Genomic DNA, 18,291 nt, shown 5'->3' on the forward strand with positions numbered 1-18,291 from the left:
TCGCTCAACGAGCTATGGAGAGGGCTATGCTCGGAGTTTCTCTGCGTGATCGAATCAGAAATGAGGAGATCCGTAGAAGAACTAAAGTCACCGACATAGCTCACCGGATTAGCAAGCTGAAGTGGCAATGGGCAGGCCACATTGCGCGCAGAGAAGATGGCCGATGGGGTCGAAAAGTGCTCGAGTGGAGACCACGGACTAGCAAACGCAGCGTAGGACGTCCACCCACAAGATGGACGGACGACCTTGTTAAAGCCGCCGGAAGACGCTGGATGCGGGTGGCTTCCAACCGGTACGAATGGAGGTCCAAGGGGGAGGCCTATGTTCAGCAGTGGACGTCTTATGGCTGAGATGATGATGATGATGATGGAATCCAAGATGGCGGCCATGCACTATGTTAAAAGTCGACATGGATGTCGTTTTGTTGGTCATGGTCATCATTTTCGAAATCTGCTCTTCCTAACACCTATAAATCAACATCTATGACGGCTTATATGACAAAGTGCACGGCAGACATCTTGGAATCCAAAATGGTCATCATTTTCGAATTCTGCACTGCCTAAAACCTATAAAACGATATCCATGACGACTTTTATGACAAAGTGCACGGCACACATCTTGGATTCCAAACTGGTCATCATTTTCGAAATCGGCACTTCCTAAAACCTATAGAACGATATTCATGACGACTTTTATGACAAAATACGTAGCCGCCATCTTGGATTATAAAATGATCATCGTTTTCGAATTCTGCACTCCCTAAAACCTATAAATCGACATCCGTGACGATGCAAGTTATCTTTATTTTCAGATCTAACAAATTGCTACAGAATACAAAGGACAAAAAAAGAAGCGAGGAGGTAATGAAACAAGCAAAAATACAGATGATTCCTCGACGCAATTGGATGCTTCTTAAATTGTGTCCAGATTTTTTTGTCATAAAAGTTTTTATTTTTCACGTATTACTCTCACAAGTTCCGTGACATTTCGACCTTGTAATTTTTTTAAGTAAATGTTTTTGTTTATCTGTGAGGATCTCACTAGAATAATATAATCAAGGTATGTTTATATTTGATGATTGAAATAGTAACGCAAAAAAAAAAAAATATTTGTGTCTTATATTCCTGCCGAAGACTTTTATTTTTCCTTTTCCTTCTACACAAGTTTCGTCAAGTAATAAGAATTTAGGGCTCTCAATTTTATTTTGACTTCTACAACAGTAAAGCTACGAGGCCATGTTTGGTATCGTTTTCGTATAAATTCGCAATACCAAATTTAGTTATGGTATCACATTGACACCATTCCAAAGTAAAAACATATAAACATACTTTCTTTTAAACTCCTCTTCACGCTTAAACTGCTGAACAGTTTTAATTTAAATTTAGTACACATATATTTTGAGTCCCGAGACAGGACATAATAAGTTATCTCAAAAATCATCCTTCAAAAGTGTGAAATGAGGTGTAGGGGGGAATTCAGAATTGACTTCTTGAAGTTAATACTGTTTAAGTTTAGGTTTGAAGTCATGTTTTATTTATCATTTTTAACTAAATCAAAGATGTAGACCATCCCAAATTTATTATAAATCGGTTCAGCGGTTATTGATTTCCCGTACAAATTTCCACGCCACTTTTCACACCTTCAAAAGATGATTTTGGTTATAAGATCTATCCTATGTCCTGTTCCGGGACGCAAACTATTTCTATACCAAATTTCAACGAAATCGGTTCAGCGGTTAAGCATCAAGAGGAGTTTAAAAAAAACCGACCAAGTGCGAGTCGAACTCGCGTATTAAGGGTTCCGTACATTAAGTCCGACTCGCGCTTGACTGCACATTTCTAATAGGTTTTCCTGTCATCTATAGGTAAAGAACTATTTTGTGTATTCAGACAGACAGACATACAGACGCACGAGTGATCCTATAAGGATTCCGTTTTTTGCTTTTGAGGTACGGAACCCTAAAAAGATTTTTTTTAATTTTGTGGAATGGTGTCAATGTGATACCTTAAATGGATTCAGCAACCCAGATTTATACGAAAACGATACCATACACGGCCTAGCACCTTCACTGATGTAGATATATCAAGATAAAATTGAGAGCCCTAAATAAACTTTCAAGAGCGGATATCTCAAAAACTATTCAACATATCGAAAAAATTGACGGAATAAACTTGTAACAAATTAAATTAACTTTCATTTTGTATAGTGGCCATGTCGCTAAGATGCATAGTTTCCGAGATATAATCGAAAAACCGGAAAATGGGACCTTCAAAGCCCCCTCTCTTCCCCCCGCTCAAGGGCTACGGCCGGGGACTTTTGATATGTTCACCTCCTAACTTGTCCAAATCAAGTTACAGAGTCAAAAATTGTGTTCCGAGCATTTCCCTCTACAACTTTTTTGAGCATTCGTTGGCTGACCTAAGTAGCTTATTGCATTTCTTTAAAAACTTTCCTGTAAAAGGTTGACGGGTGTTGGGTGTTTATATGGTTTTGGTCGATTATTATCATTTGCATCGCCCATGATGACTTACTAGAATTACTTACGAGCACACGAGACACTAATAGTAGTTTGACAAACCTTGGTTTTCAAGAGGTATTTTATATTGACATTTGCTGTCACAAATTTGCTGTCAGATTTAGTCGCAAACCGCACGCAAAGTGCACACAAATGTGTCGACACCTTGTTACGGAAAAGTGTACACACGGCGACGACACTTTGTTTCGAAACAATTCTAGACACATTGTGTGGACTCTGTTACGACACATCTGACATTTAGTTACCACTTTGATGATTCTGCGACTGGAATGGTTATATGGGCAAGCAATGTCCATTGTATTAAAAAGCGAGATATTTCCTTGAGCGCTGGGGGCCGATTTTTGAAATCCGATCGCTCGATTTCGGCACTCGTAAATCGGTGGAAAACGGAGAAATGCTATTTTTTGAAATACGAGCGATAGAACTTCGGAATCTAGTGATATTGACCACTCGTTTTCAATTCTATTAGTAGAATTTAAATGCCTAGTAGTGGAGATATTATTTAACGAAATTAACGAAATCGAGTGGTCGAAATTCAAAAATCGGCCCCCTGGTGCGACTTTCAATCCGAAGGTCGCAAGGTACAAACCCAGGCCACGTACTCTTGACGTACTCGTACCAATGAGTTTTTCGGAATTTTTATACTTTTTATACTAAATATAATTTTGATATTTACCTACTATTTGCATTTCGGTGAAGGAAAAACATCGTGAGGAAGCCGGACTAGTCCCGATAAGGCCTAGTTTACTCTCTGGGTTCGAAGATCAGTCTGATGGCGGTCGCTTTCTTAAAACTTAGTGCCTACGACAATTCTTGGGATTAGTTGTCAATTGGACCCCAGGCTCCCATGAGCCGTGCCAAAAATTCCGGGACTACGCGAGGAAGATGATGAGTTTTCTTATTATTCCTTTGCCCAGGCCCAGTAACATGCGACAGTGCTAATCTCATTTACTCCGATACAATTAGACAGTGTGCGCGTTATAGGTATTAACAGCCTCTTAAGTCTGCGTCAACCGTCTAGTGGCGCCCTCATTAGTGGAATTGTGTTTTATAATAAACCAATTAATTTCTGTACCTATACATGAATCAGTATATGTAGAGTACATCTTAATAAATATTGTTGTCTTACTTATTCCCCAACTTTTGGTCTTTGTCACATAGTTTAGTTTCATAGTACGAAGTACCATTTCGTAAGTTTCGGCCCGGCCGAAAGATTCGGCCGTTTTTTGGCCGAAACCGAAACTACAGCCGAAACATGATTTTTTGGCCGAAACTGGCCGAAACCGAAACCGAAACTGAACCTTCGGTCGGACACTAATATAAACCTAAAGTGTTGATAATTTAATTACATGTAATAATTAATAATGAAAACAATACATTCTTTGGGAATCGTTGAAAAAAAGGGCAATTTAGATACGTCCCACTGATGGGCTTCCTCTTATTATGCGCTATGGCTTCATTGGGCTCCACGCTGATCCAATGTGGGTTGGGGCTTCACATACAATTTATATTAATCTTAATTATTTCAGGTATTATCCTACGTCGTTGAAAATGAAGGTCAGTTTACTTAATTTAATAGAACAGGTATTTAAAGTTAAACCGAATTATTTACCGAGGCCTCTACAAACTTTGCCGATATTCGCATGCGATTTACGATACGTTGGGGCATTTGATCGATCGATTGTATATATATACCTAGTACTAGTATCTTATTAGTAGTTTGTGCCTACACAGTTGCATTAGGTAGATTACAAACCGACCGTTTCACATATTGTCATCGGCACATTTACCTCATCCTTTACTTAATAAAAAACCGGTTAAAAAATAAAATATCAATTGCAGTGACAGCAGCCGCTGCGCCAGAGCCATGTTTTTTCGACATCTTCCGGTTGCCCCGGCGCAGGAAACCCAAGGATGACGATGATGATGATGACGTTACACCAGCACCAGCAAACAAAGATAAAGAAAAGGAGAAATTGCGGAAGATACCTAAGAAAGTAATAGACCGTAAGTACCTTCACGCCAACAGGGTTTGTAAACGATTTGTGACGTTCCACGACAAAAGGTACCTTATGGCGGCTGGCGCTTACGTCGCATAGCGCCGCAATAATATTGGAGCGGCGTTAATAAGCTTAAGCACCAACCGCCATAAGGTACCTTTACACGTAGGACGTCACATTTGTTTTATTGTGGTTGTTGTGTTCTGGACGTATAGGTGTGTTCTACCCTCTATATGAAAACATAAGAGCCGTAACACACTACCGTATCGTACACATAATAGTGTAAGGCCTGAGTGGACGCTCGGAGCGGAGCGTTCGGCGGGCCGTGCAGCGTGAATGCAAACGTATAGGAGCGGCCTTAGTGCACGCTGCTCAAATCACTTGTGAGCCCGACGCCACGCTGCACGCCCCGCCGAACGCTCCGCTTCGAGCGTCCACTCAGACCTTACCTACACTTGAGTGTCCAAACTTGTCTTTTTGAATCCGAATGTTCAGACCATGGGTGATAGGTACTTTGATATTTTGATACTCCTGAAGTGATTTATTAGCTTTAAGTCATCGATAATTGATTTGCGATACATTGCTGATTACTGAGGTACAATCGAATTAGATCGATCAATCAAATGCCGCAATGTACTAAAAAGCACATACGACTTCGATGTGTAATTGTAAAGTGTAAAGACAATTCGGCGAAAGTAGCAACCAAAAATTAGGCTCCAGTGTCCGTAACTTTGGGGTGATCCATTAATTACATCACACGTTTAGGGGGAGGGAGGGGGTCAAGAAAATGTGACATATTGTGACATGGGGGAGGGGGGAGACACAAACTTTGTGACGACGTCGACGGCTGCTCTTCGGACCTCATGGCCATTGACGCCGGTGTTCCTCAGGGGTCTGTTCTCTCCGCAACCCTTTTCCTGCTCCACATTAACGACATGCTGCAACCCAGCATTGTAGGTTATGCAGATGACAGTACGGTTGTTGAGAGATATTTGGCTAGTGCAGGGGACAGCAGGGAGGATATACGTTCACAGAGAGAGGCCATGGTTGAGCGAATGAACTTGACCCTTAGTCTCGTTTCCCAGTGGGGTGATGACAATCTGGTCACGTTCAATGCCTCCAAAACGCAGGCGTGTCTATTTTCCGCAAAACGGAGTCCATTCGACCTGACTCCTTCTTTCCGGGGTGCATCTGTACCTATTACCGACAGCCTGGAACTCCTCGGCATGGAGCTGAGTTCAGTCCTCGGCTTCGGCAGCTTCATTGAGTCTAAAGCACAAACTGCGGCCAGAAAGCTGGGCGTCCTAAATAAGGTGAAGCGATACTTCACACCTGGACAGCTTCTAACACTTTACAAAGCTCAAGTCCGGTCGTGTATGGAGTATTGCAGCCACCTGTGGGATGGCTCAGCTAAATACCAACTCGCCGCTTTGGACTCAGTGGAGCGCAGAGCCAGGAGGATGATTGGCGACAAGAAGCTAACGGCTAAGCTTCAGACTTTGGCCCATCGGCGGAAAGTCGCCAGCCTGTCGGTATTCTACAGGTTGCACTTCGGGGAGTGTGCCCAAGAGCTACACGAGCTCATTCCACCGTCCCCATTCTACCATCGGACTTTTAGACGCACGGCCGGTTTCCATCCTTACTTGGTAGATATTCCGCCAATTCGCACTAAGCGCTTTGCTTCTACTTTCCTTATGCGCACTGCCAAGGAATGGAGTTCCTTGCCGGCGTCTATATTTCCGTGCTCTTATAACCCGGCAACCTTCAAGTCAAGAGTGAGCAGGCACCTTCTGGGCGAGCTCGCTCCATCGTAGGCCACGTCTGCGCCTCGGCTAGTCTGTGGCCATGAGTAAACCCATGCATAATAAAAAAAAAAAAAAAAACGTCACTTTAACTTCATCAGTAACCGAAAATTTATTTAAATTATTTTATTTGCTGTACATTTAAATAACAAGTTTTTAAAACGATAATCGTTTTTATTCGTTTAATTTTCTTTCCTAAGCAGTTTTGGGTTATAAAATTACTAATATTTATATCGTCAAAAATATTTTGATAAAATATTAATAATACTTAGGTACTTACTTAATTCGATTTGGCGATATCGTAGAAAAAAAATGTGACGTCACACCAGGGGGGTAGGGGTTTGCTAAATGTGACCAAGTGTGACAAGGAGGGGGGGAGGGGTCAAAAAACCTAGAAATTCGTGTGACGTAATTAATGGATGACCCCTTTCGGGTACCTACAGAATGGGCATTCTTTGTATGTCTTGCTATGTACATGACCGTATTGGGTACAAAAACTAACTTACGTACTTATTTAGGTAATTTACCTACGATTTACCTATTTTTATTACTTTGTTTCAGAACTCAGGAAGGATTTTAGTAAGTATTAAAGCTAATATGCTGTTTATTAAGTAATGTAACCAGATATACAATTTATCCGTTTAATCATTAATTAAGAAGTTTAATATTTGAAAATTTACCGAGCAGCAAGACATAGGAGGTTTTTATAGTAACTGCCATAAAGCGTTGACAGTTAATTTATAAAGCTCGTGTCTCGTAACTTATGTGTTGTTTTACATTGCGGGGGGAACTAGAATATTTTCATTGTATTTCTTAAGCAAAATGTGTCTCAACATAATTCTTAGGTCCTGTTTTTATTTTTCTTTTACAGATACACTGGTCTCACTATTTTAAGGAGACTGTCCTGGAAAGCGAAATCATAGATTTAAGCACCTATTGTTTTATGAAGCAAGGGAATTAAGAAATATATTGTTAACGCTTTAATCTTGTTTTTTTTTACTCAATTGCTACCAGGTATAAAATTGACATCCTATTGTAATAAAAAGCAACAAGCTTTAAAACTTTAAAAACTGAATCATTGTCAGTTAACACTAACCAATGGCCAATAAATGATAGCGTTGAAATTGATCATCCTGTCACTGTGTTGAGAATGCAAACATGCAATGGTATTTATAAGGTAAAAGCCCTAGTGTTCGACACCTAGGCCAATAGCGGACATCTTGACGTCACCTCTACACCTCTATTATCGACAGTTAAGGCCCCCCCCGCCCCCACATCTAGCGTCTTTCGAGCGTCGGCGTCTGGTCAGCGCTATGGAAAATGATGTCGCTGCGCAGTTGCGTCGAGCGCGGCCATACAGTTGTAGACGCCGACGCTCGAAAGACGCTAGATGTGGGGGGCCCTAAATTATGACAGCGGCGAGCACTCGCCGCAGGTATTGGAAACGTACAGACATGCTCGCAACACGCCGTTTACATATGGCTTTCCATGATCCTTATGCACATTAAGAAAGGCCCCTCCTTATGGATAGCCTGAATGACATATAGACATGAATCTGCCGGTCCCATTAAACAGAGAATTGTAAGTAGTGCTTGCAGTAACCAATTAAATACATACTATAACCAAATAAATACATGAGAAGTGAAAAACCCCTGGGACTCGGTAGGTGTCTGACGTTGCCTATGTCTGGGACTCGAGGGTTTAAGTGAGAACACAAAATCAATTTATATTATTTTTTTAATCAGACTCATTTCACAACATAACAAAACTCATACATCACTCGAGATTATTTTACAACATAGGCTTTACACTTACAAAATTAGGCTGCCGCCGTTGTAAAACCACTCACAGACGACACACAGTGTCGTAAATAAGACGACGCTGCGAACTTACTGAGACGACACTATACCAGACAGCCGTCGTCTCAGATAAGTCTGCAGTGCTTTAAAATGAGCGTGACTTATGTACACAAGTTGCAGGCAATAAATAGATACTTGTGGCGTTCAGATAGTTTCACACATTAACATATGTTGCTAAGGAACGTTAGGGCCCGCGCACACTGCGCACCGGGGCGCGGGCCCCACGTGCTGGAACGTTTCACTCACGGGTGTACCCGGCGGTACTAATGTCTTTACACTATTCACTACGCTTACAGCTCATCGTGCTCCTCCTGTGAACAAAGTAAAATTACGCTGGTAAATTGTGGGAAATTAATCCAACTAATAAAATAATCGGAAATGCTTGTCGCTGAAGATTTTGTCCATCAGTAAAATTGAAAGAGACTTGAAAGCTAATAACAAATAGGAATGCAGAATATTTTTATTCTTTCATCAAAAGTAAAAGGCGACACACGCTCACAATTTTAAGTGAATCTAGTTGATAAATTGTATTTGTGAGCTAACTGGGTTTAACTCACTCTCTCACTAGGCAAAATGTGACATGCAAACACACAAAGAAATCGGACAGGTGGAATACCACCCTAATGATTGAAATCCTTTTTTTATTGTATTATGTCCACCAGTTGCGTAGTACAATTCGGCTTTGTTTAATCTTCACGATATACTTATTTATGTGTTGAAATTGGCTACAGGCCAACATCCTTTGTTACATTTGTTCAGCTTCAGACGTGAAATCGGACCATATCCTTTGTCTTTTAAAGCAAATTAAAGATAAAGAAATATAAATATTTCAAATATAAACAATTACTCAGAACGATACGACTGTCCTACGTATTATTTACACGTCAGGCAAATTTCGAAACAACATTTGCATGACTGAGTATTGTCGTGATGAAATAAAAAGATTATCAGTCACCTATCTACATAAAAGAGAAAGTATCAAGTCTATGACTCAACTCAGAATTAGATATCTGGTTCGCAGCCTTAAGCTACCACAGTCATCAATTTTAATTGAGTATCATATAATGTAGATATGTACATACGAGAACATATCAAACAAGTCTCTGAAGATAAAAAATCGTTTACCCCGTGTATTACGTATTACTATACTATTTAATCTGCTTAAAAGTAAGAGGTTTACAACTTTAGACAACTTGTCACACTGTTAAAAATTTCACTGATTATGTTGTAATTAGAAATACATTATAATCCTAATCCCCCTCGCACTTGAGGCTTACTGTGTTCAAACTAGTCTAGTCTTACTTTATGGAAAATGAAGTGCCACTTACCACAGGCGCCGCTTCACCGGCCTCATCATCCAAGTCCTCATCATCCTCCTCATCGTCAGGTCTCTCAGCCTTCTCCTTCGCTCTCTCCGCCTCGTCCTGCTCAGTCTTCATCTTCTTCTCTCCCTCTTGCGTCTTCTTGATCGCCTCCCCACGCTCCTTGGCCAGTGCCACGTCGTCCGTGAACAGAATGTTGTCGAAGATGGTGCCGCTCTTGACCTGCCAGAGGTCGAGGCCGACGGTGCAGAGCTCGTCGCGCTTGTACAGGTTGGGGTCGGGAGTGTACTCCGGGTTGTCGATCTCGGGGTGGATCCAGGGGCCCTTGTAGGCGGGGTTGTCGATCTGTGGACGATTGAGAATCAAATTAGCAAAGGACTCTCATACTCAGATTACGTTTTTTATAGTCTGCCACAACACTCATTGAGGTGGGTAACGTTTATAGTTTATGACAGTGGAGTAAATGGCTTTTGTTGTGTTAGACTTTGGAGATAAAAGCTAAATATCACGCCTAAGGGCGCGGACTGCTCGTACGTGCGAGTGCCGGCCGAACAAAGTGTATACCCTTGAATGAACCTGTTGTGAACGACAGCGGCGGCCACTCCAGTCCTTATCTAATGTGAGTTGGAGTAGGCCACGTCCGGGTAGAGAATTCTGAGGCTTCTCCCAGTCTTGGGGCTTCAAACTTATGTGTAACCCTGGCTTACTAAACGACAATCCAATAATTACGGCCTACCTGCTTGGGTGCCCAGATGCCCTTGTACTCGGGGTTGTCGATCATGGGGGGCTCCCACTCGCCGTCCATCTCGTCGTCCCAGTCGTCGGGCTTGGCCGCGTCCGGGTCGGGGATGTGCTCGGGTTTCTCCCAGTCATCAGGCTTCTTGTCCTCGGGGTCGGGGATGGTGGCGCGGTCGTCCCAGTCTTCGGGCTTCTTGGCTTCGGGATCCTAGGATAACAATGTGAGTTAATTAACAAACTGTGAAGTAAAATACCAAATATGGGCTAAAGATATTTTTATAGACTATACAACATTGTTATTGCTGATTACTGCCAATACAACAAGATTAAAATCAAGGCTTATCAAGCTTTTGTAGCAAGATTCACGCCTCAACGTAAATTAAATTGTTTATTTTATAGGACGAAGATATTGCGGACCGAGTTTAGATACCGCTTGTTGTCTCTATTCATGATCTTTAATTTTTTTATTTGTCATCAGTGTATCCACATGAAGTTACAAATAATACTACATCCTATATCATCAAGTGTATTGGAGACAATCTGCAACTGTATAACCTATCACAATCCACTTCATTCATTCGACTATTCGCCTCTCTATCTCTAGAATATAAAAAAACGAAAGAAAGGCGCATTTTCTTTTTCGATTTTCGCGAACGGCTTTCTTTTGCTTGACTCTAGGTCTTTTAAATGTTTGACTCATTATTGGAATGGGGACTCTACGATAGGGTGTCTGATCGAAAATACCGTACCTTGATCTTCTTAGGCGGCAGGAAGTCCCAGTCAGCCTCCAGGTCCCCAGACTCGACCTTCTCATTGTCGATGAGCACCTCGTACGTGTTGTCCGGCCTCACGATCAGCGTGTACAGGTGGGTGTACACGTCGTCCTTGCAGCGGATGTCCTTCTTGATCAGGTGGTTCTTGCCCTTGTAGCTGAAGATCACGTGCACCTGAAATAGGGGATGAATGTATTATGAAGGCGATATTTGCTTGGGTAGGTTTGTTTGGACCTTATTATAAGTTTACGTGTTTCATACTGGTAATATTAATAAAGTATGTGGCGTGAGCGAAGCCGAGGACGATCTCCAACAAAATGGAGCGATCATCCTGTCCATCATGGGCCCCATCCTCAACCAACTTTTGCTCGGTTGTCAGAGACGCGATGAACAGGCACCGTTGGAGGCAGATCATAAAGACCAGGTGTGGAGCATCCACATCCACCGATGACCACAATCCTCAGTCATGAGGGAGCGACTACAGAGAGATGTGGCGTGAGACCTTTGAATTTGACCAATGGCACCAGAACCGATCGAAAAGTCTCTATCCCTGTTATACATTCTTGCGCTAGAGAAGCAGATAACAATTTTCGAGTTTCGTAAATCGAATCGGATTTCGATTTGATAAGTTCTCGAAGTAAACAGAATTTTTTATAAGATTATTTAATTCAAGCCCCTGTGTCCGAATAATATACTGCATAATGGAACAATAATTTGGTAACGTTTAACATTCAGCACCTATGACACGCCATCCGTGAAATTATTCATATCTATACTAAAATAGACCAGTCACGAATATGGTAATTTCCTATTGCTATTGTATAAACACTTTGATACTCAAGTTTTTTTCTATTGTTTCGTATCAATATCACCCTCTTAAATAGGTAATGTCAGCAAAATTGTTGAATGCGGGGATTAAATATTAATTATGCTATTTCGAATACCGTCTTCGACTTCGTTTTTGCCAAACTGGGTCATAAATTGTAACTAAATTAAAAGTTTTTTGGCACGTGTTCTCACAAAGAAAATCCAATTCACAGTGATGCTGTTTTGGCCATTGACCTGTGTGAATCAAGCGTCGATGAAATCTATGAAACGTATTTGGCAACTTGGTTAGCTCACGTCGCGTACCGTTAGCAGGCGACGCGGGTGAACGAACTGCGTTACTGTCATAAGTGTTAAAGTTAACATGCTTATCTTGCCTAACATGCCTATAATGGTCTCATCGGAAGATCAGCGCTGGAAGTCGTCAACAACATGATGAGATGGGGCCATTTCGTGACACTTTATTTTTCACTATGTTTTTTTCTATATATGTTTTTGTCTTTGTCTGTGTATTTACGAATAAAAAACTATTCTATTATTGTTGATTGAAAAAGACATCTCGCTAACCATATACATGTTAGTGACAGTGATTCTATAAAAAAATATGAAAATATTGTAATCGCTTTAGGTTTTTTTAAGCAATACATGTTACTGTTTCCAAGGTGCGATAAATGTTATTACCATATTCATATAACTCTGTTATTTAGGAAAAATGTTTCCCTTATCAACGATTCATGACAACAGTGCAAACCATAAAACTATATCGGACTTCGAAGATAAATACAACATATATCTACTACTAGCGATTGTGATAAATTGATAATACCGTTCACAGTCACGCGAAGGTCCTAAATAAATGTTAAATAGTATACCGATGGCGAAGTACCATGAAGTCCTAACTAACATTTTTAGTAATACACATTTTCATTCATTTAGTAAAAATAGCAGTTCATGGTACTTCGCCGTCAATACAAAATCTGAGGCCTTAGAGCCTTTAGAATCAAATTTAACACTAAAATAGAACATGCTACAATTTCGGTTTGAATTTCCACAAACGGTAATCTCTCAACTCAAACTATTGTTGCCAGCAAACTATTGTTGAATAATCCTTGAACCATTTTTTCTATACTATGGAATAAATTATACAAAACAATACTTTCAGTATGGGCTAAATAAGGCTCCAAAGCCTATGTATCACTGCAACCATCCCTGATCTTCCCTGAGCTTAGTTTCAATAAGTCTCACCTAAACGATTCATTGTTAAATAGTCAGTTCAACCAATCAATTAACGAACCGAAAAATTAAAATAGAAATCAAATGTAGTCACGTCCAGTCACGCATTTATCGTAAATATGTGATATTAGGAAAGTGTAGTGATAAGGTTGTTTCGCTCGATTAACGAGAACAATTAGGACCGAACCGACGTGTTGCAATTTCCTGTGCATTGATGCCGCAAGGAACAATGCAATTGTCTTACGCGATTATACAAACTGCTTTTTTAAAGTGAAATTGCGTTGCGCCTAAATATATGGGATGGGAGTCAGGGAGTTGAGAGACAATGATGTCTCTCATACTTTAGGTATCATGAGCAATATCATAAACTTTAAAGAATCAAATTAAACCTAGAGGCGAAAACTTTTCTGGGCGTCGCCTGCAGCAGAGGGGTCTCGACCTCCGCTCCCGGTCGTGCGCGCAGAGGTTGCTCCCTAGCGCAGAGGTTGTCTATCGCGATTCAACGCGGAAACGCTGCTAGCGTGATGGGCACCTTTTCGCCGGGAACGATGCGGGGTGGGTTGTTCTAGATAGTTAGTAGGCTTGGTATAAGTTAGTTTAGGTTTACATTTACTTATAGTTCTCTATAATATATAATGAAACCTTATGTTATCAACAAAATCATTACTGATGATAGTTCAGTAATGATATTTAAAACAATTTTAATATATCCATAATGTTATTGCTTATCAATGGTATCAATTAACTAATATTCTATTTATTAAATTACTTTCAATTATTTATTAGGCAATAAATAAACTTAATTCCTCAAGTTTTTTATTTAATCATTTACACTTTCACTTTTTATGTTATCTCTAGTTTAAGTTACTTTTAATTGTGATAGCAAAGAAAAGTACTAAAATGAAAGTTATTCAGTTTTAAAAATACATTAATATATGTCAAAAAGAATAGTTTGCTCATTAATATTTGAACAGATGGTAATGATCATGTATTCATGATCAAACATCTATGTATGTCATTAATGACCTATTAATGACATACATGGTATATTCGAAGGTCACTAGTATAATACCCTATAACTATACAAAACTGAGGGCAATTAAGTTACCTATATCATAAAATAATAATGTATTGATATTAGCACATTGGTCATTTTGTAGCATTTTGGCGGCAACAAAAGGAAATATACTTAGTTGTGAGCAATCCTGCATACGTCCACAAAGAAATTCAAAGGTGTATGTGAAGTCCCCAACCCACATTGGGCCAGCGTGGGTACTATAGCCCAAAACCCTCTCATGCTTGAGAGAAAGCCTGTGCCCAGCAGCGGAACGTATAATATAGGCTATTTTTTCTACGTTAGTTGAAAATATTGAAAAAAGTTTTAATAAACTTTAACTGCCTATCAGAAATGTACTAGGTACTTATAAACAAGTATTCAATTAAGTAGCTAAAGTTTATCAGAAAAAGGGTGAGTGATTATTTAGTATTTACCATCTATTATAGTTCTAGCAAAGGACTTACTAAAAGTAGTTGAAACAGAGTAAAAGACTTACATTTTCTTAGATTTTTTTGGTATGATGAATTGATCACATTGTTCTGTTTCAATCTAGATCAGTGGTGGGCAAACTTTCTTCATGAGGGACCAGAAAGTTTAGGAAATTGAAGTAGGGGGCCAGAATTGTAGCCAAAATTTTACTTTGCCCACCACTGATCTAGATGCTTTCAATATGATGGTGGTGGGTCCTAGTTTGCATATTTGGTCCATATTATTTTGTTATTCTTATGTGATTACAAATTTATAGAATAACAGTCCTCTTTTTACACAAGCTGTATATTATTCTCTGTAGATGATTGATATATTATGAATAGAATTAGGGAACGCTCCCAGGACTAAATTTGTATCACGCAAACTGGGAATCCCTGTTTAAGATATTAGAAAATTTGAGCTAGTAACACATACCTTCTTGGTACCGGGACCGCAGATGTCAGGGCCAAACATAATCTCGTAGGGGCTCTCGCCATGCATGTCCTTCTGATCCAGCTTGCAGTCAAACACCTTCAGGTAACCACCTCCGCAGTCAATGTCCTGTTCATGCTTGACCGAGAACTGAACCACCAGGGGCTTGTCCTTGTTCGAGAATGGCTTGAACTTCTTGGACAAGGCGTAGAAACGGGCATCTTCTGACGTTTGCAGACCTGTAGAGTACCAAGAACGCATAAGTATGTAGCCAACTTGGCACCTAGGTACATGGGCGGACACTTTAATTGGAAAAGAACGAAAGTGGGAGGAAATTATAGATTATCTAAACCAGCTTGGTTAACAATTAGATTGGTTTAATGAGTAAATAAGAACAGTTCCTGATATTCAAGCGATTGAACCAAGTAAAAAATGCTTACCTTTGTCGGCCTCCGCGTCATTGTAGAACTTTCCAGCAGTTAACTTAAACTTGCCGAATTCCTTGCCAGGGTGCTCACTATATATCCATTCTGACTCCCACTTGTCTGCAACGAGAAAACACAGCGAATTAACACCTATTTCCCTAAAATAACCGGCGACGGGACCCGCAGACAATCGATAGACGTAAGCACACGCGGCACCGGCGCGTCTCTACCAAATTATCGAATTTTTATATAAAAATAGATTCACTTACCATTTGGAAACGTTTCTTCATAATACACCTCACAATTTACAGAATAAATTGCCAGAAAACTGACAAACGCTAATACTAAAGACTTCATTTTGATTCACTATACCACCCGCACCGGCAAAGGACTGGCCACGAATAAAATGAAAAGTCGTCGAACCTCTGTTTTGTAATATCAACCGGATTGACACGACACGGACAACCGATTCAACCACGCCAATTCAAATTCCTTGAAGCTAAACGAGACGGCAATATGATATAGTGTCTGTACCTCCCAGTGACGATGCCTCAAAAAGAGAGAGACTACTTTTGTAATTTGTGTTTGTGTATAAGTGCGATAGAGAGGCAAACTCAATAACGCCGAAAATGACATTATACTACGCCAGACAGATGGAAGCGTGCTATTGGATGACGAGTAGCGAATAGGAACTGAACACACTGCTTCATAAATTGGCGGAAATTGCGGGAAAGTACAAATTGGTATGAACCTTATTTTATATTAATTTTTATAGTCGTTGCGTAAATAATTCATTTTTTTTTATTGTATGTATCCTAATAAATAGCATGTATTTAAAGATGTGTTTGCAATGCGACCTGTATTACTAACAAGAAAGCTAAACTTTGAGAAACTATAAAAACGACAACGGCTCTAAAACTGTACAAGGCTAATCTACGCTCGCCAATCGGCGATGCACATGGCATTAGAAAGAGACAAAGATATAATAACACATGAGTAAGAAAAGGTTCGAAAGACCCTAATGGCGTGTAATTAGGGTTGCCAGATCGAAAGCCGCTATTATCGGGAAACAATATCAATTTTTCGGGATTTTGGGACTTAAGTCGGGAAAAAAAATACATTCAAATTAAAGTAATTGTATTAAACACAACGATATTTTACATTATTGGCACTACGTCAGCTCGACGACAGTTCGGAACTTGAAATTATTGTTTTATAACGTGAAGCTGTTTTTCGGGACAGTTTATACTTTGTCGGGAATCGGGAACACATGCTAAAAATCGGGAGAATCCCGCCAAATCCCGACCATCTGGCAACCCTACGTGTAATGCAATTACGAATGGATTACGAAGATTATCATAATCATATATCAGAAACCATGCCTGCCACACGAGTACGAATGTAAAGTGACATAAGTAAAAGTAGTTGGGCATGGGTATAGTATCGTCATAACTACTTTTACTCCTTCGATTGAGCTTAATATACTTACCTACCTAAATGCTACTGGATATTTTAAGGTGTGGGTTATTAACTATTAGGTACATACCTACACTATGCATGTCCTATAGGTAGGTACTTTCCAATCCAATAATTGTAATTGTTTTATGGATCCCCAATTAAAAAAATTTTTTAGGTAGGTACACATGCGTTGTTCTAAATGTTTACAGCTGTCGGCCTAGCCAAGGTTACAATCGCTATCGCTTCGACAACGAAAAGCATTATGTCTCTCTATCACTCTTCTATATTAGTGCGACAGTGACAGTTGCGTTTCGATCGCTACGGAGCGTAAGCGATCGGCATCTTGGCTACGCGGCCTGCTCCGACTTTATTCGAAATTATACCTAACTCCAATAGGTAGGTACCTTCTATTCTACTTATTATTTACCTACCTACAGTACCAGTACCTATTCACTTAAAGCAGGCGTGGCTCACTCCGCGATTTCGTCGCTTTGCTACAGGTAGCTAAAAGTGCATCCATTCGGCCCCAATTTTGGGGTTTGCCATAAGCCGCGCTTGGCGCTGTCGCCACCTAGCTGCCATATCTGTGCTGATCGTAACAGACGCGTTTTGTTAGGGAGTGAGTCTTCTGTACCTAGTACTATTATTTATTCTGTGCTTGAAGGTACAGGTAGGTACTCTAAAATAAATATTTTCAAGTTTCATCTCTAGAGGTAGCTATAGGTAACCTACGTAGTTGAATATCAAATTTTAATTTTATTACTTCATTACATTAGTTATTTATCATATATATAGAATGATTCGGTCTATCCCCATTGGCCAGACTGAAAGCATACTTTTAACAACTGTTCAAACGTGTCGTGCCAACACTATCGTGGCTGTTATAATTTATTCGCTGATAAGCATCCAATCGTTATCATTTAACGCCTGCACGTTAACAACAATTCATTACTCAGAGTAGGTACATATTGTTGTTGTAGTAAAAAAAAACAATTAACATTGGGTCAAAAAATTGGTATCGTCTTGGGTCGTCCCATTCGTTTTTCGTCAAGTTCTTAAAACTAGTCCTATTCTGCTTTCGTCACTCATTCTACATTGAAAGCCACCGACGATTGTGACGAATGTAGAATGAGTGACGAAAGCAGAATAGGACTAATTTAAGAACTTGACGAAAAACGAATGGGACGACCCAAGACGATACCAAAAAATTGTCTTTATACAGTCACAAAGGCTAAAATAATGAAATTTTCTCTGAGTAGGGTAAACCCAATAATTGGCCATTTGATGTAATTGGCCCCTGTTTAGGTAGGAATGAGTTGTAGATTTGTCCAGCAGTGAGCGGTCTTTTGGCTGATTTAATGAT

At 40.0% G+C, this 18,291-nt stretch overlaps 1 protein-coding gene across 1 annotated transcript; it reads right to left on the reverse strand.

Moving 5' to 3' along the window:
* Positions 1-8,057: 8,057 nt before the first annotated feature.
* Positions 8,058-15,894, reverse strand: LOC134665813 (calreticulin). The gene is made up of 7 exons (XM_063522799.1): positions 15,740-15,894; positions 15,486-15,590; positions 15,049-15,284; positions 11,007-11,204; positions 10,256-10,465; positions 9,526-9,864; positions 8,058-8,508 (listed from the first exon to the last, which is right to left on the reverse strand). The coding sequence occupies exons 1-7, from the start codon at positions 15,825-15,827 to the stop codon at positions 8,488-8,490; spliced, it is 1,197 nt and encodes a 398-aa protein (XP_063378869.1). The 5' UTR covers positions 15,828-15,894; the 3' UTR covers positions 8,058-8,487.
* Positions 15,895-18,291: the final 2,397 nt, after the last annotated feature.

This window comes from Cydia fagiglandana, chromosome 7, assembly GCF_963556715.1.
Source record: "Cydia fagiglandana chromosome 7, ilCydFagi1.1, whole genome shotgun sequence".
In the NCBI taxonomy this organism is placed as follows: Eukaryota; Metazoa; Arthropoda; class Insecta; order Lepidoptera; family Tortricidae; genus Cydia; species Cydia fagiglandana.

Bases quoted from the DNA above. Each gene is read 5' to 3' on its own strand.
- LOC134665813 (XM_063522799.1), bottom strand. From the start codon at position 15,827: ATGAAGTCTTTAGTATTAGCGTTTGTCAGTTTTCTGGCAATTTATTCT. The intron at 15,591-15,739 runs GTAAGTGAATCT...TTCTCGTTGCAG, and splicing joins TGAAGAAACGTTTCCAAATG to ACAAGTGGGAGTCAGAATGG. The intron at 11,205-15,048 runs GTATGTGTTACT...CCCCTATTTCAG, and splicing joins GCGGTCCCGGTACCAAGAAG to GTGCACGTGATCTTCAGCTA.